The sequence below is a fragment of the Halichoeres trimaculatus genome, unplaced genomic scaffold, assembly GCF_033239565.1.
Source record: "Halichoeres trimaculatus isolate MK-OKI-2021-1 unplaced genomic scaffold, fHalTri1.1 fHalTri1_scaffold_10, whole genome shotgun sequence".
NCBI lineage: Eukaryota > Metazoa > Chordata > Actinopteri > Labriformes > Labridae > Halichoeres > Halichoeres trimaculatus.
In genome coordinates this window covers 25,230,391-25,249,638 of record NW_027437187.1, presented here as the reverse complement: position 1 = coordinate 25,249,638, position 19,248 = coordinate 25,230,391, and the positions used below count along the sequence as shown (strand labels likewise).

The window sequence follows — 19,248 nt, the reverse complement described above, 5'->3', positions numbered from 1 at the left end:
ATGGTACCTTTTGATTTTTCATTAATCCGTACTCAGTATTTTTGACAAAATCCGGTCTGTACCTATAAAAGCACCTAATTCAGGACCCATCCCTAGTTTTAACATCAGTTCTCATTTTATTACAGACTTCGGCTCTCAGTTATAACTCACTGTTGTCTTGATGTTTCTCTTTATTAACGCCTGTCACACATAAACTGCTTTATCCCACTATTCTCTTGAGGTATTAATGAGGTTTGAATTGAATTTAACTGAGCAAACTTGTACTTCCTAAATAAAGCAAAGTAGTTTTCCATACGCTGCATGCTGTTTTTTCAACATATATTCTTTTTTCATTGTAGATTGTGGGATACTTAGCAAATCTGTCAAACAAATGTATGCTAGCATATAAGAAAAGAGTGAGACATTACAGAGCTGAAGAAGCAAAGTGCCCCTCAGCAGCACTTTAGCATTCACTAAAGCCAGTGTTAATTAGTTTACACCAGTTCGTGTATGTAAGAGAGAAAGAGGGAGAACTGTGGTGAATGAGGCTGGTATTTGCCATATGATCAAAACCTACAACTAACGGCCTCAGAGTCCATTAATATAAGACAGATAGTATCTTCAATTATGCAGATTCCCCCAGACCGGCTAATTGCCTGGACAACTGCACATATCTGTAAATTAATGAGACCTGCATAAGCTGTGAATTGCTGCTCTTCTTATTAAGCACCCTGGTTACAGTCAGTGAGAAAGCTGGGAGGCTGCGTTGACACTTCAGCCTCATCTTATAGAAGATGACTGAAAATATATATTGCAGTGAGAGTGTGTGGACTGGAGATAGAAAGAAAAAAAGTGGGCCAAGCCATGTACTTAAAACAGATGCTCTAAAAAGTACACACACACACACACACACACACACACACACACACACACACACACACACACACACACACACACGCACACACACAATGATGAAGAGAGATCAAGAAGGTGGTATATCAACAGGACAGCTGTCAGAGTCAAACCCAGAAGAATCTGTCTGACTTTGATGTCATGTTTTCTCATTAATAGCAGAGAAGCACTGAGTAGAAGTCACTACATGATGTTGACTTCATATTTGACTGAAGGATAGCATTCGAGATGATAAAGTCATCATTTTTTAACGACACAACTGGTGAAACCAGGGAGGATGAAAGATGAAGAATTGAGTTAAAACGCCGTCATTTTGCCGCGTGAATCTTTGAATTTAGAGCAGATTTTCTGGAAGTCCCATCATCAACATGAAACCACCTGCTTGGCGAGGTATGGAGCCTTTTTTTCAATCATGTGTTGCTGTCAGAAGGCAATTAGGTGTTACAGAGTCTGTTTTTAAGAGAGAGCACTGCTGACAAGTGCAACACAGCTGCAGGGCATTTGAGCCACAGCGTGCAATCTGTAAAGAACGACCTCCTGATGATTGATGGCGTGATGTTAAATCCCTCCTCCAGCAGAGTGACGTGAAATGCATGCAAACATAAAGACCATCAGCATTTTCTTTAAAATGAGAAAAAAATTAATCAACCAACTGTTCGTCTCTGAAAAATGCATTCTGGAGAGCAGATATTGCGTGTTTTGGACACGAATAATGAGGGGATTACAGCGCCCCATCACAAAAGGATTATGCGATAAAAGCATGAATTTAACAAAGTGTTTTCATGGGTATTTAACTAATGTCTACATTAGTTTGCAATTCAGCGCATACGCATTTCCATTTCATTATCTTTTGTTTAAAAGCCCAAATAGCACGGCACTGAAGTTACAATAAAGCACGTAAGCTGAAATTTCTGCTGAGAATCGTTCGGGCCAGCTAAGGCAACACAATAAGTTCATTAAAATAAAAGTCCAGGAAGAGAGAAATACAACAAAACCTGTGAAACATTGATCTAATGGCTTGTATTTAGTCTGCTGAATTATGTACCTCAAGCCTGAGGCAAGTGTGGGAGCTGCTTTCATATTGTTCCAGCAGAAAACCTCTGAGGGGTAGAAAACAAGTCATCACAATAAAATTGCCCATTCTGGAACAAAAGTAACAAAATAAGTGACTTAAATGAAAGATAAAAGTCATATTTTGCTTCAGGGTTCAGGCAAGGTAGCATTTGTGGTTACGTGAGAATTTGCAAAGAGAAAAAAAATGTCTTCATTAATGCAAAACGCAAAGAAACTACTAAATGTGGTTACACAAAGCTGTAAGAGTGAACACCAAAGTTTGAGACCAATGAATGTTAACTTTCCTGACCTCTAAAATTTACTTTCCACCTTCTTGTTTGATGTCAGATGTGTTTTTCTAGTTATCAGTAACCTTCTATGATGTAGATGTGTGTCTGCAGAAGATATGTGAGTTATCTCTAAGCTGAAAACTGAATCAGACAGCTAAGATCAGGCAGTAAGAGAACTCTGACAACTCTAAATCTTCAGCATATAAATAACACTGACTGTAAAACACCATGTCATCCCAAAGAGGGAAAAAAAGCTTCCTCCTTTTCCCCCCTTCACTCGGGCACAGTCACGGAAACAAACACCAAATCTCTCTTAGAGGTCAAATAAACTTCAGCTTAAAGTCAGAGTTTGTTATTCAGAGCCATGCTGTACCTTCACAGTAGGCGTTATCGTCTCGCAGCGGGCGGAAGCCATCCTTACAAACACAGCAGTCTCCTGCCTCCAGGTTCACACAGTCGGAGTGCTCCACGCAGCTGTGGCCTTCAGAGCAGAAGTCATGACCTGCAGGGGGGAAAGGGAGAAAGGTTGAGACCCTCAGGGAGAGGAGAGAGGAGAGGAGAGGAGAGGAGATGAGAGGAGATGAGAGGAGATGAGAAGAGAAGAGAAGAGAAGAGAAGAGAAGAGAAGAGAAGAGAAGAGAAGAGAAGAGAAGAGAAGAGAAGAGAAGAGAAGAGAAGAGAAGAGAAGAGAAGAGAAGAGAAGAGAAGAGAGAGGAAAAGAAGACTCACAGGGGCGGTGGAAAGGTTGTAATAGAATCAAACCTTTTCTTTGTCTTTGCCTTCTTCAGAGACACATTTCATCTTTTTAGAAAGTGTTTTTTTAAATCAAATGTAAAAAATATTTATTGATTTGATTTAATTAAGCATCTGTTGTTAACGCTCCATAACATTTCAGGATACTGAACAAATATTACAAGCTTTAGAGTCTAGATGAAGAAGCCCTGCTCTCAATTGTGCAACCAGAGATCTCTGATTTCAAAAGTTTGCTCTTTTAAAAAATGTATAATACGTCTCAGCATATTCTCTTCAAATCGAATGCTGTTTGTAGATTCATTTACCACCACATCAGCAGCCAGTGAATCAAGCTTTCATCAGAAAAACTTGCAATATAAGGAAAAAAACAACTCAGGATAATTATGTTGGTGCAACTATGAAGATTAGCAGTGATGTAGTCAAGTGTTCATACCTCGGCAGACTTTGCAGCACCTGTCATTCAGGGCGATCTGCTCTGACTCTGCACAGTTGAGCTCGGGGCAAGGCTCACTGGGGACCACACGGTGCATGGTCCTGTCCTGTGCCAGGCAGAGACAAAATCCTCATGAGTGACCTCTCAAGTCTGCCCCCCCCCCACTTCTCTTCATTTGCTCATAGCCAGCCTGTAATTATGAAGGTAATTATTCATCCTTTGTGCTCCTTCTCCCACTCTCCCTCCTCGTTGTGTGTGCTCATTACAAACCAATTACTCATTGGTCAATAGAAGTTTTCTTTTTTCAAACTACTTCTGAAAGGAGAAATCTGTCTCCTCCCCCTTCTTCTTCTTCTTCTCTCCTCCTGTTATCCTCTGTGATTTACATCATGATTCATGATGCAGCTTTATTAAACAAACAGTGAATCAATCTTCTGGATTATCCCTGCATGTGTGTTTAGTCAGAGTGTAAAACCTGATTAGAGGATTCCTTTTCCCAGCATGCCTTTGGCAGGTCTCTTTAATGATCTCATCCATGTCCTTCTCAATGATGGTAATTTAAAGTTATTAACACAAGACACATTTGGACATAGGCAACAGATATTAAAGTCTCTGCATTACTGTGCAAATGTTTTCTTAAAAGATAATCTCACTTCAGCAAAAGTAGGACGTAAAGAAATGTAAGCACAGCGTTTCTGTGCATAAAAGAGAGTTCAAGTATCTGTACTTTACATGGATGTTCATTCTTATGGACACTTTTTACCCCCTTATATTCAAACATTTATTACTACTGACATTTTCAGAACAGACTCATCACCATTGCTCAAATACTTTCAAAGGAAATAACTTTAAACAACTTTTTAAATAAACTCTGCTGTTTTCTTCTTCCACCCACCAACCAAAACTTGCACCGCTGCCCCTCCCACAGCCAGCAGGCAGACTGAAGATCAGAGGTGTGACAAGCAGCTGTCAGGGGGAGCCTGCAGGAGTCTGCAGCAGTGGGCTGACTGACAGCACTCCCCGTCCCCATTTCTTTGATCTGCCTGGGACTGCCAGTCAGTTCACCGGGACTACAGATGGGCCAGGTGTAGCCAAGCAAGCCAGACAGCTGTCTGAAGCTGCACATTCTAATGGAGCTGTGCAGGATTCATGGAGGAGCGGCTTGATGCGAGAGAGATGGGTGATTAAAAACTTCAAATCACTTCTCTTTGATGGATTGGGCCTGCCTGGCGTAATGTCATCAAGTGAATTGGTCCCAAATGTGAGCAACCCACCTATCTGGTGCAGCAGGCAGACAAAGCAAATACTCAGAATAATTAGGAAATGAATCTGATTTGGGACCAAAGTGGCGTTTGATGACTGGGGCTGAAGAATGGCTGAGGCATACTGTGACTGACGGGTGCAACGCCTCCAAATGTAAACGTAATTAGAGGGATTTGGCTAATTCCTCCAAATCGCACAGGAAATGATGACAAGCAAGATGAACAAAATTCACCCACGGTGGTGCTTCGTGGTGACTCACTCAAGCCTGATTTATCTGCTCTGTTTAGGAAGCTGCTGAATGAGTATCTCGAGAGCCACAGCACACAAACACACAGACAGTTATCTGGTCAAGGTGTTTGTTTGGATGAGTTGTTTAGGAGTTGCAACCCGCACAGAACTGATAGAATAATTTAAATAAATATGAGTAAGTGTGATTTTTCTCTCCCTCTTTGTTTGTGTGTGTATGTTGTGTGTGCGTGTGTGTGTGTATGGCTTACCCTGCATTCAAACAGCAGGCACCTGCCGGAGGAGTCTCGCACAGCCTTCTGATCCCCCTCCACCAGCTCTCTTCCACCAAACATGCAGACAGCTGGCCGCAGAGAACACACAGACAACACCAACATACACAAAAATAAACAAGCAAACACAAACATGAAAAACCACTGTGCCTTTATAAACACACTTTCACTATCACTTATAGCTACCTATATATTTCTGTTCTTCAGTATTTTTGTTTTGTTTTCAAGAATGAAGTGTGACAGAGCTTTGCAACAAAACCAAAGACGTCTGTTGATATCATATCTTGCACTTGTATAAATTGGGTCTTTTTTGTGTCAAAACCAGCATTTTAAAATTGTTTGATACACTAGTATTTATAAGGGCTGTAAGAAGTTTGAAAGTGATTTGAAAAAGTCTCCCTTCTAGATATAAGCCTGATCGTAACCCACACTTTAAAATGAGATTATGAGTGCCAATATTGCTAGTTACATGTTATTTTAAATTGCTACTTCTTAGCTTCAAGTTCAGGACCAGGAATGGACTGATTTACGGCACATCAAGCTCTCTATGACAACACCATACCGGCTGACAAAAGTTTAGTGGTGAGAAGAGATGAAACACAGAGATCTGTGTTTTTCTCTGCTGAAAACAATTTTTATGACTAATCCGTAGTGATGGAGGACACAGGAGCCAAACTGTCAAACAGAAAAAGGACAGAAGAGCAGAAGAGAGCTAAACACGAGAGTGATACAGCCTGAGCTAAAGGCTAATTAGCCTTTAGCTCAGGTTGTATAATTCTATAACACAGGGGCTAAACGGTTTGTGTTAATGTAACCCACCCAAGTAATTTACGACAGTGTGCAAAGACTCCTGGCCACAAGGTGGCGAGGGAGCGCAATAAAAACAGATCCTCCTCATAGCATCTCAAACTCACTATTGCACTCCTCAGTTTTTTTTCTGGACATAAACAATGAGAGCACAACAAGCGCCTTATGTAACAAAACTGTTTTACAACTGTGATAAAATCCCTCTGTGTTTTTTACAGCTTTTTTAAGACCTCAGGTTCAATGGAGACAAACCACATCAGGCATATCACACCCATTAAAGCAATGCTTCGAATGGGATAATTCACACATAGAGGAAGAAATAACTCTTCACTGTAAGGGAGAATTAATCACTTCTAACCAGTCCCTGCTTTTATGAGCAGCTGCAGTCAAACTGATTCGAAACTGATCGGAAGATGAGGAATGATTGACACCCCAGGTGAAGCTCTATCGCAAAGCGGTGCGTCATGAAAGCGGAGGACTTCTGAAGCAGACATTTGACGAATTACTTGACAGACCATCTTTAAAAAAAAAAACAGACTTGCAACTCCTCCCTGCAAGGCCTCTGTGCTGCCAGATAAGGCTTTAATTTGGAGAGCGAATCGTGTCTTTGTTGCGGGGAAACTTGCCGCTCTCTTCTCTCCAAAGCTGGAGCATGCGTAATTAGCTATGTGTTTGTCTACCTCGTTGAGATAAGTGCACACAGAGGTGTCGAGTTTAAGGGGATTACCTGCTGCATGTTTATATTTGTGTATCTCAGCAGCAAGATTGGGAGTCATGCTTTTAAGCCTCTGTGTGGCAGCCCCGATTACAATCCGAGGCTAATGGTTTCGAGCTGATAAAGCGTTAACTTGGCAGCAGTGTGTGGGAGAGTGTGTTGAGAAAGTTCTCAAGTGAAATAAGCTTGGAGAACGAGGAGTAATTTCTCTTCATGGTGTAGACTCCAGCTTTCTATAAGACACAGGTGAGAACAAAGACATTCTTCGCTAATTAATTTCATTGCTCTATGCGAGGTTTTGTTTCATACAATGATTGGCAGCTCTGTCCGTGTATTTAAACTGAATTCATTGCATCTCCTTAAGCTTCATTTGGGTTAAAATAAGAAGAATGCCAGGGTGAAAAAAGCTAATATCTTCTGAAATCCATTTTTATTGAGAGGGGAATTGAAAAAGTATGAGTACTGCATTGAGGAGGCTAGTAAGAGTTCATTGCTGAACTGAGAGACTTGTCGGGGGGAGAAAAACCCAGACCTTGAATGTAGATGCATGATGAAACAGAATTATTTATCCAACAAGAACACATCAGCGCTCAGCAGTTAAAAAATGGACATTTAAGAAGGCATTTTCGCCTGTAAGAGTCCACATAACTTCAAGCATTTAACATTTCTTTCTTCTTCACTTTCATCACAGACCTAACACGTCTGCCATATATAAGAGCTACTTCAAATCACATGCAGGGCTCCCACGTTTACTGGCTCATGTCAGTGTGACTGGTGGCCATCTGTGTTTTGAAGCCAGCTAGTGAATAATTGATCGGTCTATGTATATGCAAAAGGTTGGACTCATCTCAAGAGGCATGTTAGGAGGTAGCTTAGCAACACAGCAGAGCCCTGGTCAATTGTCAGGCAGCCCTTGTGGAGGCGTGATGTGCGCTCTAAATCTGGTGCCGGTGGTGTTGGTTTGTTGTTTCTGCTGTGTGCAATTGTGTCCATGTTTGTATAAGTGTGGGAGGGTGACAGTGTTAAGGGTGCTCCACTCACGCTGGCACTCCTTGCAGCAGGCTCCCTTCACGTAGGCAGGCACTGTGCCTGTGGGGCACTGAGGAGGAGGGCAGGAGATGGCCTCACACTGCACGGTGCCGTTCTGGAGAGGAGTGAGAGGAAAGCCAAACACACTGTTTAAAGGGTGACTAATAGAGGACCACTGACTTTAAATATATTTCAGGCTGATATCAATAAATACACATCAATACAAAGGGTTACAAAAAGCAGAGAATCTGACAATATAGTAGAATGAAATATGTTAAAATACCCTACAAAAAATTAAGAAAACAGAAGAGATACATTATGGTATGGTAACTTACAGTTTGATAATTTACAATATGATGTGATAAAACACAGCACATTACAGTTGGATATGGTGCAGTACAATACAATATGATATGAAATGATCAATATAAAAAGCTGCGAAACAGTGTGATATGACACAAATCTGTTTGGCACTGTACCATACGTAAAAATAGGGTACAAGACTAAATGGTTAAGTATGATACGATGCTATACAGTACACTAAGGCACAGTTGGGTATTGTATGAAATGATACGATACGATACGGTTCAATACAATGCGATGCGATACGATGCGATACGATACGATACGATAAGATGCGGTACAGTATGGTACGGTATGGTACGGTACGGTGAGGTAGGATACGATATGGTACGGTGTAGTACGGCACAGTACAGCAAGGTACAGTATGGCATAGTTCAATACCACAAGGTATGATACAGCAGAATATAGCGTGTTAAGTTACGGTATGGTATATTACAGTATGGTACGGTATGATATGATACAGAGTATGATACAGAATGATACTATAACATACAGTACAGTACAGTTCAATACCATGTGGTATGATACAGTAGGGTACAGTACGGTACATTATGGTAAAGTATGGTATGAGACGATGCGGTATAAGATACAAAATGATATTATTTGATATGATATGAAACAACACGATTTGAAAAAATATGACATGCTACAAAAACAGTACAGTACTACACAAAACTATAAGATATAACAAGATATAATAGGATACGATACATAAGGGTACAGAGTGATATGGTGCAGTACGGTACGATACCATGTGGTATCATACAGTATGATACCGTACAGTAGGGTATGACATGACTAGGATATGTTGTGGCTCTAGATTATTTGATCAGATAGAATTTGGTTAGGTACGGTATGTTGCGATACTAAAACTCTATCATAGGATACCTGACCGGACAATATCATACCGTAGAATATAATATCATACCATACGAATTGGTAAGACACAATGTTGCACATGACATATGATATGACAAGTTTGATATTGATACTATAATAATACCACTGAACACCACACACTGGTACTCCATACAATATGATGTCATTGCAATAAAACATGATTCATTTTGATAGATATGATACCTGATGTATGACCAGTAATTATTTATAGTAGATAACCTGACTAGCTGCAATACAACCATATAAGGATATGTCCTTATATGATTAACAGAAGAATACAAAATGCAGGTAAACTATCCGATTAATATCATTAACCCCCCTACAAGGATTCATGAAGTTATGGGCAAATGTAGAGAATAAAATCTATTCAGGGCACTATGTAATTTTTAAATTAAAATCTTAACGCATCGCACGAATCATGCTGACAGTATATTACTGATCAGAATCAGACAAAAGTTATATCATTTGATATTTATGCTTTTTTTTCACACATTAATAGTGATAAGGATCCCTCCATTCTGGTAATTGCAGAATTCTGATAGAAGCAGACCCAGACATCACGTGGTTTTAATGATTATACGAACAAGTATTATAAGAATTCATGTAACACAACTGATTTGAGCCGAAAAGATGTCCTTTAGTTTGTTGTTCAACCCCCTTACAAGAGAACTAGTTAAAGTCAAGTACTGCAACTTTAATCAACCTCCTGTTTAACAAACAACATGCTGAAAATTTCCCATCATGCAGCTGATTTTCTGCTCCCCACCCTTTTGAATTTTTAAATAAACACACTGGAATGGATGTTACTGGGAAACCTCGAAGGTATGCTCCTGTACTGTTAATGTACTCATAACCTCGTCAGGATTTCCTCATGAACCCAGAGGTACAGGCGAAGTATTCAAATGCTATCTCTTCTTCTGCAGCTTTCCCATCCCTGTGCCGGTTAATTAACATTGCTTCCACGGATGAAAGCTCTGTGACAGCAACATCTATGAGCCTGATCCACATAATTGATAACATCTTAATGCATGACCTTTGAATTTTAAAGGTCCCAGTTAATTGCCACACATAAGGTAAGAAACATATCCCATCTAATTCCTTAATTGCAGCCCAGGAATGGCAAACACACAGTTCCTGGCGTATGGAGCGAATTCATTGGATGAGTAGGCAGAACAAATCCCCGATGATAATTATCATCTGTCAAGAGCAATTAGGTTCGGTGCACTGAGAGATATGTGATTTCCTATTTTTTTCCATGTTGGGGTAGTGGTGCATGAAGGTTTCTCATTGGCTTGTCAGAGAGGTTCAGTGGCAGCGCAGGAGTTTCATGTTTTAAAGTTGAAAAAACTGACAGATGGTGAAAACTGTATGTTGAGGTGCTACAAACCCCAGGTCTTTCATCACTCCTAATTTTGGTTTTAGCCATTATTCAGCAGCAAATGAAACCCCTGAGAGGGTAGAGCGTTACTAAGCACTGCTGTTCATGTGTCTAATCTGGGGGTTTTCAATACAGTAGCTTTTCTGGGGTAACTGGGGCAACCTTTCTCTTACACAGGAAATAATGAGAACTCCAGCTACTGACAATGGAGCCCCTGCACCCTGCACCTCCACCGCACCCTAACACACCCCCAACCCTCACACACTTGATGAACAGAGGGAGCAAAACAAAAGAAGAGACCTACAATGGAAGCAATGAGCGTAAAAAACGAACACACACTAACACACACACATGCCCACGCACACGCAAAACATCACACTGTTGCAGATGTGATGAAAAATGCATGTTCCCTCCTCTCTTGAAGACAATCACACACATACATCAGCAATCGAGCCTCACACAAAACAAGCATATCAATTTACTTTACAATACACTCACATGCGTGCAAACATGTATGACATGCATGACACAACCTCAAACAGACGCACATGTTCAGGTACACACACACACACAGAGTCTAGCACCAGTGTATCCAGCCCCACCGAGCATGTGCAGTTCCTGCAGCCATCTGTCCAGCCCTCGTCCTCCCTGTAGACGACCCCCTTGACGCTGCAGGTTCTCTCACAATAGCATCCATCCAGCCCATTCATCTTCTCCTCAGCCCTGGACAGCTGCTCACGCCGTCCCCCCCAAAACACAAAGAGAAGAAGCGAGAGAGGATGAGACTCAGCCTGGTTGTATGTCTTTATCCACATGTACAGAGCTGGGATTTAAAAGCAAGCCAACAGCTTCACAAAAGTCAGTCATTAGACGTGATTGCTCCCATTTACACACACGGTCTCTGCATCGACACAGAAAAGACTTCAACAATAGTCACAGATGGATGTTAATATGTCACTGACTGACTGTTGCAGTGAACACAAAGGGGAGCAATAGATCAACATGCTGACATTTAAGGCAATCAAATCATTCATTCACAATCATAACAGTTTCTTAAATGCTGTTTTTCTTTGAAAGACTCAATTTGTAGATTAAACATCAAATTAAGATAAATTAGATTATGGAATTCTTTACCTTGCTGGATGTTTTAGCAAGAATATCCTGCAGTTCCATGATTTTCTGCACCAGTCCATGGAAATCATTACAGGTTGGGCATGCTAGGACACAAGGGGATAATACAAAGGGTCAGTGTATAATGAAAGAGGCCTAATAATGAATATTTAGGATGATTAAAATCAAGTAAATAGAAGAAACTGAAAATAGCACTGACACCTACGTATGAAGGAATGATCAAGAAGTAAATTAAAAAGGTTGGTTAGTAAAGCTAGTATAGCAGGGTTCATGTCCCAAAACAAAGATCCATAATTAATACAATAAATTGACATTTAAAAGGAAGCAGTATGAAGTCTTAATAGAGAAAAAAACAACCTCTAAGTCCAGGAAAATACAAGCAGTGGTAAGAGCTACAGCTTTGTCCAAGGGAGAAACAAAATCAGACCAAAACTGGAGTTTCCCCCTCACAGGATCTTTTCACCATTGCTGCTCAGTTTATTTCTCCCTTCCCTCTCTCATACTGGATGATTATTCTGAGTTTTCTTTGCAAAACAGGAAATCAAGTTCTTCAAACAGCAGTAAGCAGTGTCCTCTGGCTGTTTTAAGCTGTGCAGGGACATAAAATCTGTTAAAGTTGTTTCAAAGTGTGAGATGTTTGTGTTTGCGTCTGATAGCATGAAAAACTGTTTGTAGTTAGCGTGCGCTGCAGCAGGCTCCACGGTGGAACTGGGCATTAAAAAATTCCCCTTCAAACAGGTATGCTAACAACATATGAGTTAAAGTGCATCACTGTGGAGATAAGTGGAGTGGAAATGGTTTGCAAAAATTTGTTAAGCCTCAAAATTTGACTTCATGAATTTCAAAGCAACTGGATCAAGTTTCATTTTGCTTCAAATATAGCAGCAAAGACAGTGAGAATTCTCTTTTTAACTGACTAACACAAATCAATTCATCAACCAAAGCTTTATGGAGAAGGATTGTTTCTCATTTGTGACGCTGTTTTAAAGCTGCTTTACTCCAGTGACTTCAGATTTTTTCAGGAATTTCGATAAAACACAAAACCAGCACGATCAAGTGAGCTGCACCAGAGGTGATTTGAATCACACACTCTGTGAAAATGATGCTTAAATATGTGAAGTATGATGCTGCACTCACTTCTGTTGAGATCTGGACACTGTGAGATGTAGCCCTGTGGCATCACCAGGATCTCCACGTCCTGCATCACTCCCTGCATCAAGAGAAACAAAGTTTAAAATCAGGAAAAATAACACACAAGGCAGACAGGGGATAAAGTGACACAGAGCATGTTAATGTGTAGTAACTGGTTCAAGACCCGAGGGGGGCCATGGTGTCTGATGTGCTTATGGTACATTTTCCACATGATCTAACATAGAATAAGGAACAAGCAGGACATGCAAACAAAACGAACAGCCCTTAATGAAAGCAGTTTATGACCACTGGGGTCATAAAAGTGAAAGCAGGAAAGCAGTCGTAAATCTGAAAGAAATTAAAAATGTAATTTAAATCCAGAGAGTGAGAGACCAAGAAATTGGATGTGGGGTAATATGCAACTCACATCGTCATTTAGATGAATCATTATGTACCTAAACACAAATAGGAAGTGAACTGAACCACTGACAATAAACTAACTACAAAGATTTTCTTTTCTTTGCTTTGTTTTGTTTTGTTTTTTTGCCTCTGATGAACAAAGTGTGGAGTTACACATTCAATTCAGCTCATAAAACCTGACTGATAACTACTCTTCTCCTGTGGACGAACCCTAAACACACACACACACACACACACACACACACACACACACACACACACACACACACACACACACACACACACACACACACACACACACACACACACACACACACACATTAACACAGGGTTGCCATGGAGACATAGCCCATTTCATTCCTTCAGTGCATTTATTTCCTTTACAGACGTCAGAGGGTGCAACTAAGGAGAAATTGTTTTTTAAATTGTCTTGCCTCTTCAGTTTATGGTACATAAAATAAAAATGCAGCTGCTCATTTTGTTTTATTTTTTAACAATATGAATAAATTAGTACAGTGTCAAACTTTTAACTGTATTTCTTCATTAGAAACACATCTTAAACCTAGGACCCCATTTGGAGCCATAGTGCATATTTCTTTCCACAAATCAGTGTACGGTAACTTTTAACTGATGAGATATGCTCCTTCAGTAAAAGGAATGTGCACAAAGAAAAATTATATTTCCTCAATATTCAAATGGAAAGTATAATTTTAACTAATCAGTTTAGTTTGTTGATTTAATTTGTTTCTTAATCTCGTTTCCATAAATAATTTAAGTTTAAACCAGAAATAATTTAGAGTTTTAATCTTTTTCTGTTGAGCATTAATACATATGACTGAGTTAAGCAGCTTCTACCCTTGTGTACAGATCTGAAAGCTTTGCTATATGTTTCATTCAGTTTATCTTTCTTTTTTTTCAATGAGAATGAAATATGTTTCAGAGCTTTTCCCAGCTCACTTTGTGATCTCTGCATTCATCTAGTTCTGCCTGTAACACAGGTACCTTTCACGTTTAAAACAACGCAGTACAGATGCCTAAAACTTGGTACTGGGTATTAACCGTACTCATTTTCAGCACTTTTGTGTGTTTAAGTGGTAAAAAATATCAATGTGTTTGATAATAAAATCTCAAAAATTTTTCAACTTAATTTATTTATTTCTCAGTAGATTAACTTGCAATGCTGTGTTCATGTCCAGTATGGAAAATGGCCTACTCTTCTGCTCCCTCAAAGTCACAAGGATGTGTTTAGGTACAGAGACACGCTTACTTGAATCGGTACTCGGTATTACGGACTTAATTCGGTCAGTAGCCATAAAAGTATCTAATTTGGTACCCATCTCTACCTGCAACCAAAAAAGTGTCTAGTGTCTGTGAATTAAACACAAGAGGAGTCAAAATAGCTGATTTGTCTAAATAAAGACATCATTTAGAAAACAGTCAGTTTTCACGATATGGCATACAGTTTGCCACCAAACACAATGTAGTTAGGTGCAACAAAAATGTCCCTGAAGCTTCTATACGCCTGATTTTCCCTTTGGGGTTGATTGAGTATCTATCAATCTGTGTATCTATCTCTACTTGAAACATAAGTCAGCTTTTGTTAAAGTGAGTCAAAGTGAAAAGTGACAGAATAACATTTCAGTTGACATGGATTGGCTTCTTGGATGTAAAATAAGTAAATTTGATGAAAATGAAAATAAAATACACAGAAACAAAGTTAGTTCAAGGTTATATTTAAACCAATACACCTTCCATGATCTTATATGATCTGATAATTCATTCACAGCTAACTAATTGATTTTTATCACATAAAAGGTAAGGTCTGTATCCCTGTAAGGTTGAAGATGAATTTGAATGAAAGGCTTATAGAACTATGAAGAAACAATGAGTTTCATTAGTAAGAGAAAAATAAGCTTAAGAGTCGATAAATTATTTGGGTATCTACAACAGGGACACTTTTACACTTGGTGTTTGAAAAATGTGTGCATGACTTTGCTGCCACCAAATAACTGTTGTACTGCAGTACAATCAAAATGACAAGTTGCTGGACTTTGTTCGTCAGCTCTGAGCAACTAAAACTTTTCAAACTAGAATCCCCCCGTGTCAGTTCACTGCAGCGCGCCTGCAGTAACACGTGGGACGTCGGCGGCGCTTTGCTCCATCTGTACCGGAAATGTGAATTTGTGAAAAACAACAAATGGCAGAGCGAGGGTTGAATCACTTCTGATGCAGTGAAATTACTGAAACGTAATTTTCCACCGAGCACAAACAATCAAGAGAAGATTTATCAGGCCAGATTAAAAAATAACTTTGGAATGAAATCTGACATGAAAAACAGAATCTTGTTTGCTGTTTCTTGTTGCATTTGGGATTGCTGGAATTAAAAGTAAATTGTTTTCAGCCTTTTAGAGAAGGATGTAGACCAATTTGCTCCATCAGGTTACACAGCAAGTACAAATTCTGACACTGAGTAAGTAAGATAAAATGGATTTATCTACCTTCAGATGTGTGCGGACTGCAAAGATACTCAATTGAGCTGTGCGGCAAAGGTGTGGATAGACACTCATTCTAATTCAAGTCCTTAAATCCACTGTTAGGGCTATGATTTTCTTGTCTTCTTCTGACACCCACATATACACATCGACTTCTCATTTCATGTGGGAGTGTGCATGTGTACTAATGAAGCAGTGTCTCTTTAAAGGACTCGAGCCTTCCTAGCAACTAATCAAGGCTTCAGAGAGAGAGGCGTGGAGAGATGCCACTACGTGACAAGATTAGTGGCTGACCTCGAAGGCTTCTTTCATCTACCAATTAACACAGAGGAAATCCAACAGTCTGGACACAATGTGTGAAGCATTACCACACACACAGGTGCACACACTCAGACACAAAAGCACACACCACTCACTAGCAGACTGATTAAAATAGTTGTAGTTGCTGGTGAGCTGACATCCAGCCCAAACATGTCTCCCCAGGTGGAAAATTTTCACGCACAGAACAGATTGGGAGAGGCAATATATGACTCCCTGTGTGATAAACAATACTATAGACAAAACTTAATGAGCATGGTCCAGGGGCTATTTAATGATTTCTCCCAAATCAGCGCTGTGGGGGTTGCTGAGATAATTGTGCTGGGCTGAGCTGCAGACTAAGGGAAACGGGAACAAACAATGACAACAAAGAGAAAAAAAAGTCAATTCCTTGGGTAGCCGGTGCAACCCTCAAATTAAAATGGTAAGCCTTGAGAAATGCACACAATTAAATCCAACAGCTGTAATAAATAAAACCAAACAAGCCGCACAAAGAGGGAGAGGATACAGTATAAATCAAGACTGAGTACAAGGGCTAAAGAGCAGACCAACAGACCAGATGCATTTCTGCTTCATGCATTCTGAATCATTTATCACACATCAGGACAGACGTCAACATCAATACACGGAAAGGAGGAGCTAACCTTGAAGAAGCCGTGGGCAGCGTTTCTCTGTCCGAGCCAGAAGGAAGCGCCCTCAGGTATGTCCATGAAAGGAGCCTCCACCACCCGCTCATAGATTCTGTAAGACAAACACATAGTGATGAGGAGGAATCCCTGCAGGTTATGAAATCTGTTTATACACATATCCTATTTTTTACCTATTTTCACATATGGTAAAAACTTAAACACTACACAAAGTCAGAATGATATGAGAAAGTTTAAGAATCATTCTTAACATGTGAATCACAGGGAAGTGTTTCAAAGATTAAGGCAGACACAAAATGTAAACTCAACTTTGTACCAGAAAATGAAAAAAATAAAAGTAAAGAAGATCAGCAACCAGCAAAACAAAAATAACTAAGCACTGCTCTTTTAGGAAAGCACAATTCTGTATTTCATGTAATAATTTTTCATCTGTTCGAGAAGCTAATTTTCCCATAGGGTATTAAAATATTAATTTACCTTCAACCTTGTCACACTGAATGCAGCCCCCCTTTTGATTGGAATTTAATGAACAATCTGAGCAGAGTTGTACAAAGTAGGTTATTGTTTGATAAACTGTGTATGACATTTCCAGAATGATTTGAAAAACATTGGAAGCTGAATGGAAATTCACTTCAACTTACAAAACACGAGGATTGATGTTGGCTGAGCGCTGAGGAATGTTTGATTGGTAATGAAATAAACTGAAATGAGCGGAATGCCCCTTTAATGCCTGCAACCACTACAGTAAGATGATGTACAGTAGGTTAAAAGAACACCCTTTTTTAAGCTCAGTAAATTTACCAAACAAAACCAGCAGATATTTAGAAGCACTGCTTTATCCACAGGACAGCAGTAAACACAGACTACTCAGCATCAAAATGTCTGTTTGTTGCATGGTTGGCAGTCAGGTTCAATATGTAATCCATAGACTCAAGACCTGATGAATCCCTAATGAATCATGGCTGTAGCAGCTAGTGTTTCCGTTTCAGCCAGATGAGTCAGTAGCTGTGGTGGTTATTAGCTATGTGCTCGAGGCCATGTCCACACATAGCGGGTATCTGGGAAACTCCATGTATTATATACGGTTAGACCTGTCATCCACATAAAACAACAGTTTTGCATTACTAAAATCAATTTTTTGTGAAGACTCTCTTAGTTTCGTGATTTTGTGTGGCGTAGACGACAGGAAACAGCTGAATGACAAGGGTTCAATCTGATTGGACAGCACAGGTTTCACATCTAGAAAATCTGCCAAATAAGGGTTTGGCAGGCTTCAAGCCGCACTTATCGGCAGATTTGCCTGGTGCATGTGGATGAAAGTATTTTAAAAAACAAAGGGGAGGGGCGTCTTTGTTTTTTAAAATACTTGGCTCTGTGTGTACCTTGATGAAGCCTTGATGAACACATTAAGAGTCTTTACAGCCTTACAGCCCAACCCTGGTTTGATATTTTTTCCATTATAATGTATAAAATCACTTACCAGAAACATCTTGAACAGAAAATGAAGGATGTTACCATGGTGGCATTTTTAGCTGAAACACCAGTGGTCAGGTTTTTACTGCAGTTCATGGTATTAACTGTTGAAACTCTGCATCCAGTCAACTGTGATGTGATTCAAACAAACTTTGGATGCTTGTTAAGTTTGACAAAGAACATAAACTGTGGTTTTGTAAGCTCAAATTTGGCTTTGGAAGATTTCTTATTCTGACACACAAAACTCAGTCTGAACATTTGATGGTCTCAACATGACCACAGAGTATTCCATAAGCATTGAGTGACCTGTGCTTTGTTTCTGTCTGGTCTCCCCGCTGGGTCTCAAAACTGTCTGGCCACTTCAAACTTGACGCCCTCCTTTATTCTAAGATTGATCAGGAATTTAACCATTTGTTGTCATTCTGGGACTCCTTTACAATCTGCTCAGTAATGATGGAAACACACTTTCCTTTGCTGCCCTGTTCTCCTCGGCAGGTCTTGCCCTGTTAAATCCTTCTGTTTACCCTTTTCCCGAGGAGGCTTCAGATGGTCACATGCTGTTTGTGATACACATGGTACCTCCGTCTGCTTCTTCTTTTGTGCCAGGGAGGATCTTCACTCTCACACAGTAACAACCCTTTCACACAGCAGATGCACATATGATGTGGGTCAAATGTATGTGTGATGATCCATCAACCTTAGAGACGATCAATTGGAGCAGATGACGGAGGTCACCAGCTGTAGGTGTGCAGTGTGTGCAGAGCATCAGGTGTGTGGCGTTGTTCAGTAAATGTAACTAGAGGAGAAGCACACCAAGCAGCTGCCTGTTGAATTTTGGTTTCACGTCTTTTAGTCTCTCTATAGGAGTTTTTTTTAGTTGATGTTTAAACATTAATATCATACAATGATTTTCACATTCCTGGGGTAAAGACCAGAGTTCATGAAAGCCGATCAGCCTACAATCCATATTAAACCTAAGGAGAAAGACAGCAGAGAAGGGCAGCCTGATGTGAGTTCTTCCTTTAGGGTGAGACACGGATTAAATTTTGATCCATGTCCCTGTGTCAGTCCAAATCTTGGCTTTACAACAATGTGATCCCCCAACAGCTCCCCTCGCAGCTCTCTGCAGAGTGATGCCAACGCACTGCTGTAGCCACTACTCTTACAGGCAAATAGGCAACCCCTCCTGAACTGTCCAGGAATAACACAAATGAAACTAACATGCATGCCTTTTGAAAGTATG

General features: G+C 40.0%; 1 protein-coding gene across 2 annotated transcripts in view; it reads right to left on the bottom strand.

Annotated features, from left to right (window-relative positions):
* nell2a (neural EGFL like 2a) overlaps positions 1-19,248 on the bottom strand; it is a 99,214-nt gene that overhangs the window by 61,713 nt on the left and 18,253 nt on the right. For both annotated transcript variants that reach the window (XR_012598895.1, XM_074677799.1), the window contains exons 5-12: positions 16,530-16,626; positions 12,662-12,734; positions 11,528-11,610; positions 10,996-11,124; positions 7,765-7,867; positions 5,181-5,272; positions 3,421-3,526; positions 2,608-2,736 (exon numbers count right to left, since the gene is read on the bottom strand). Coding sequence is in view for 1 of the 2 variants with exons in the window: in XM_074677799.1 (XP_074533900.1) it covers positions 2,608-2,736; positions 3,421-3,526; positions 5,181-5,272; positions 7,765-7,867; positions 10,996-11,124; positions 11,528-11,610; positions 12,662-12,734; positions 16,530-16,626 (812 nt within the window). In the remaining variant the exon portion in view is untranslated. The remainder of the gene's footprint in view (positions 1-2,607; positions 2,737-3,420; positions 3,527-5,180; positions 5,273-7,764; positions 7,868-10,995; positions 11,125-11,527; positions 11,611-12,661; positions 12,735-16,529; positions 16,627-19,248) is intronic.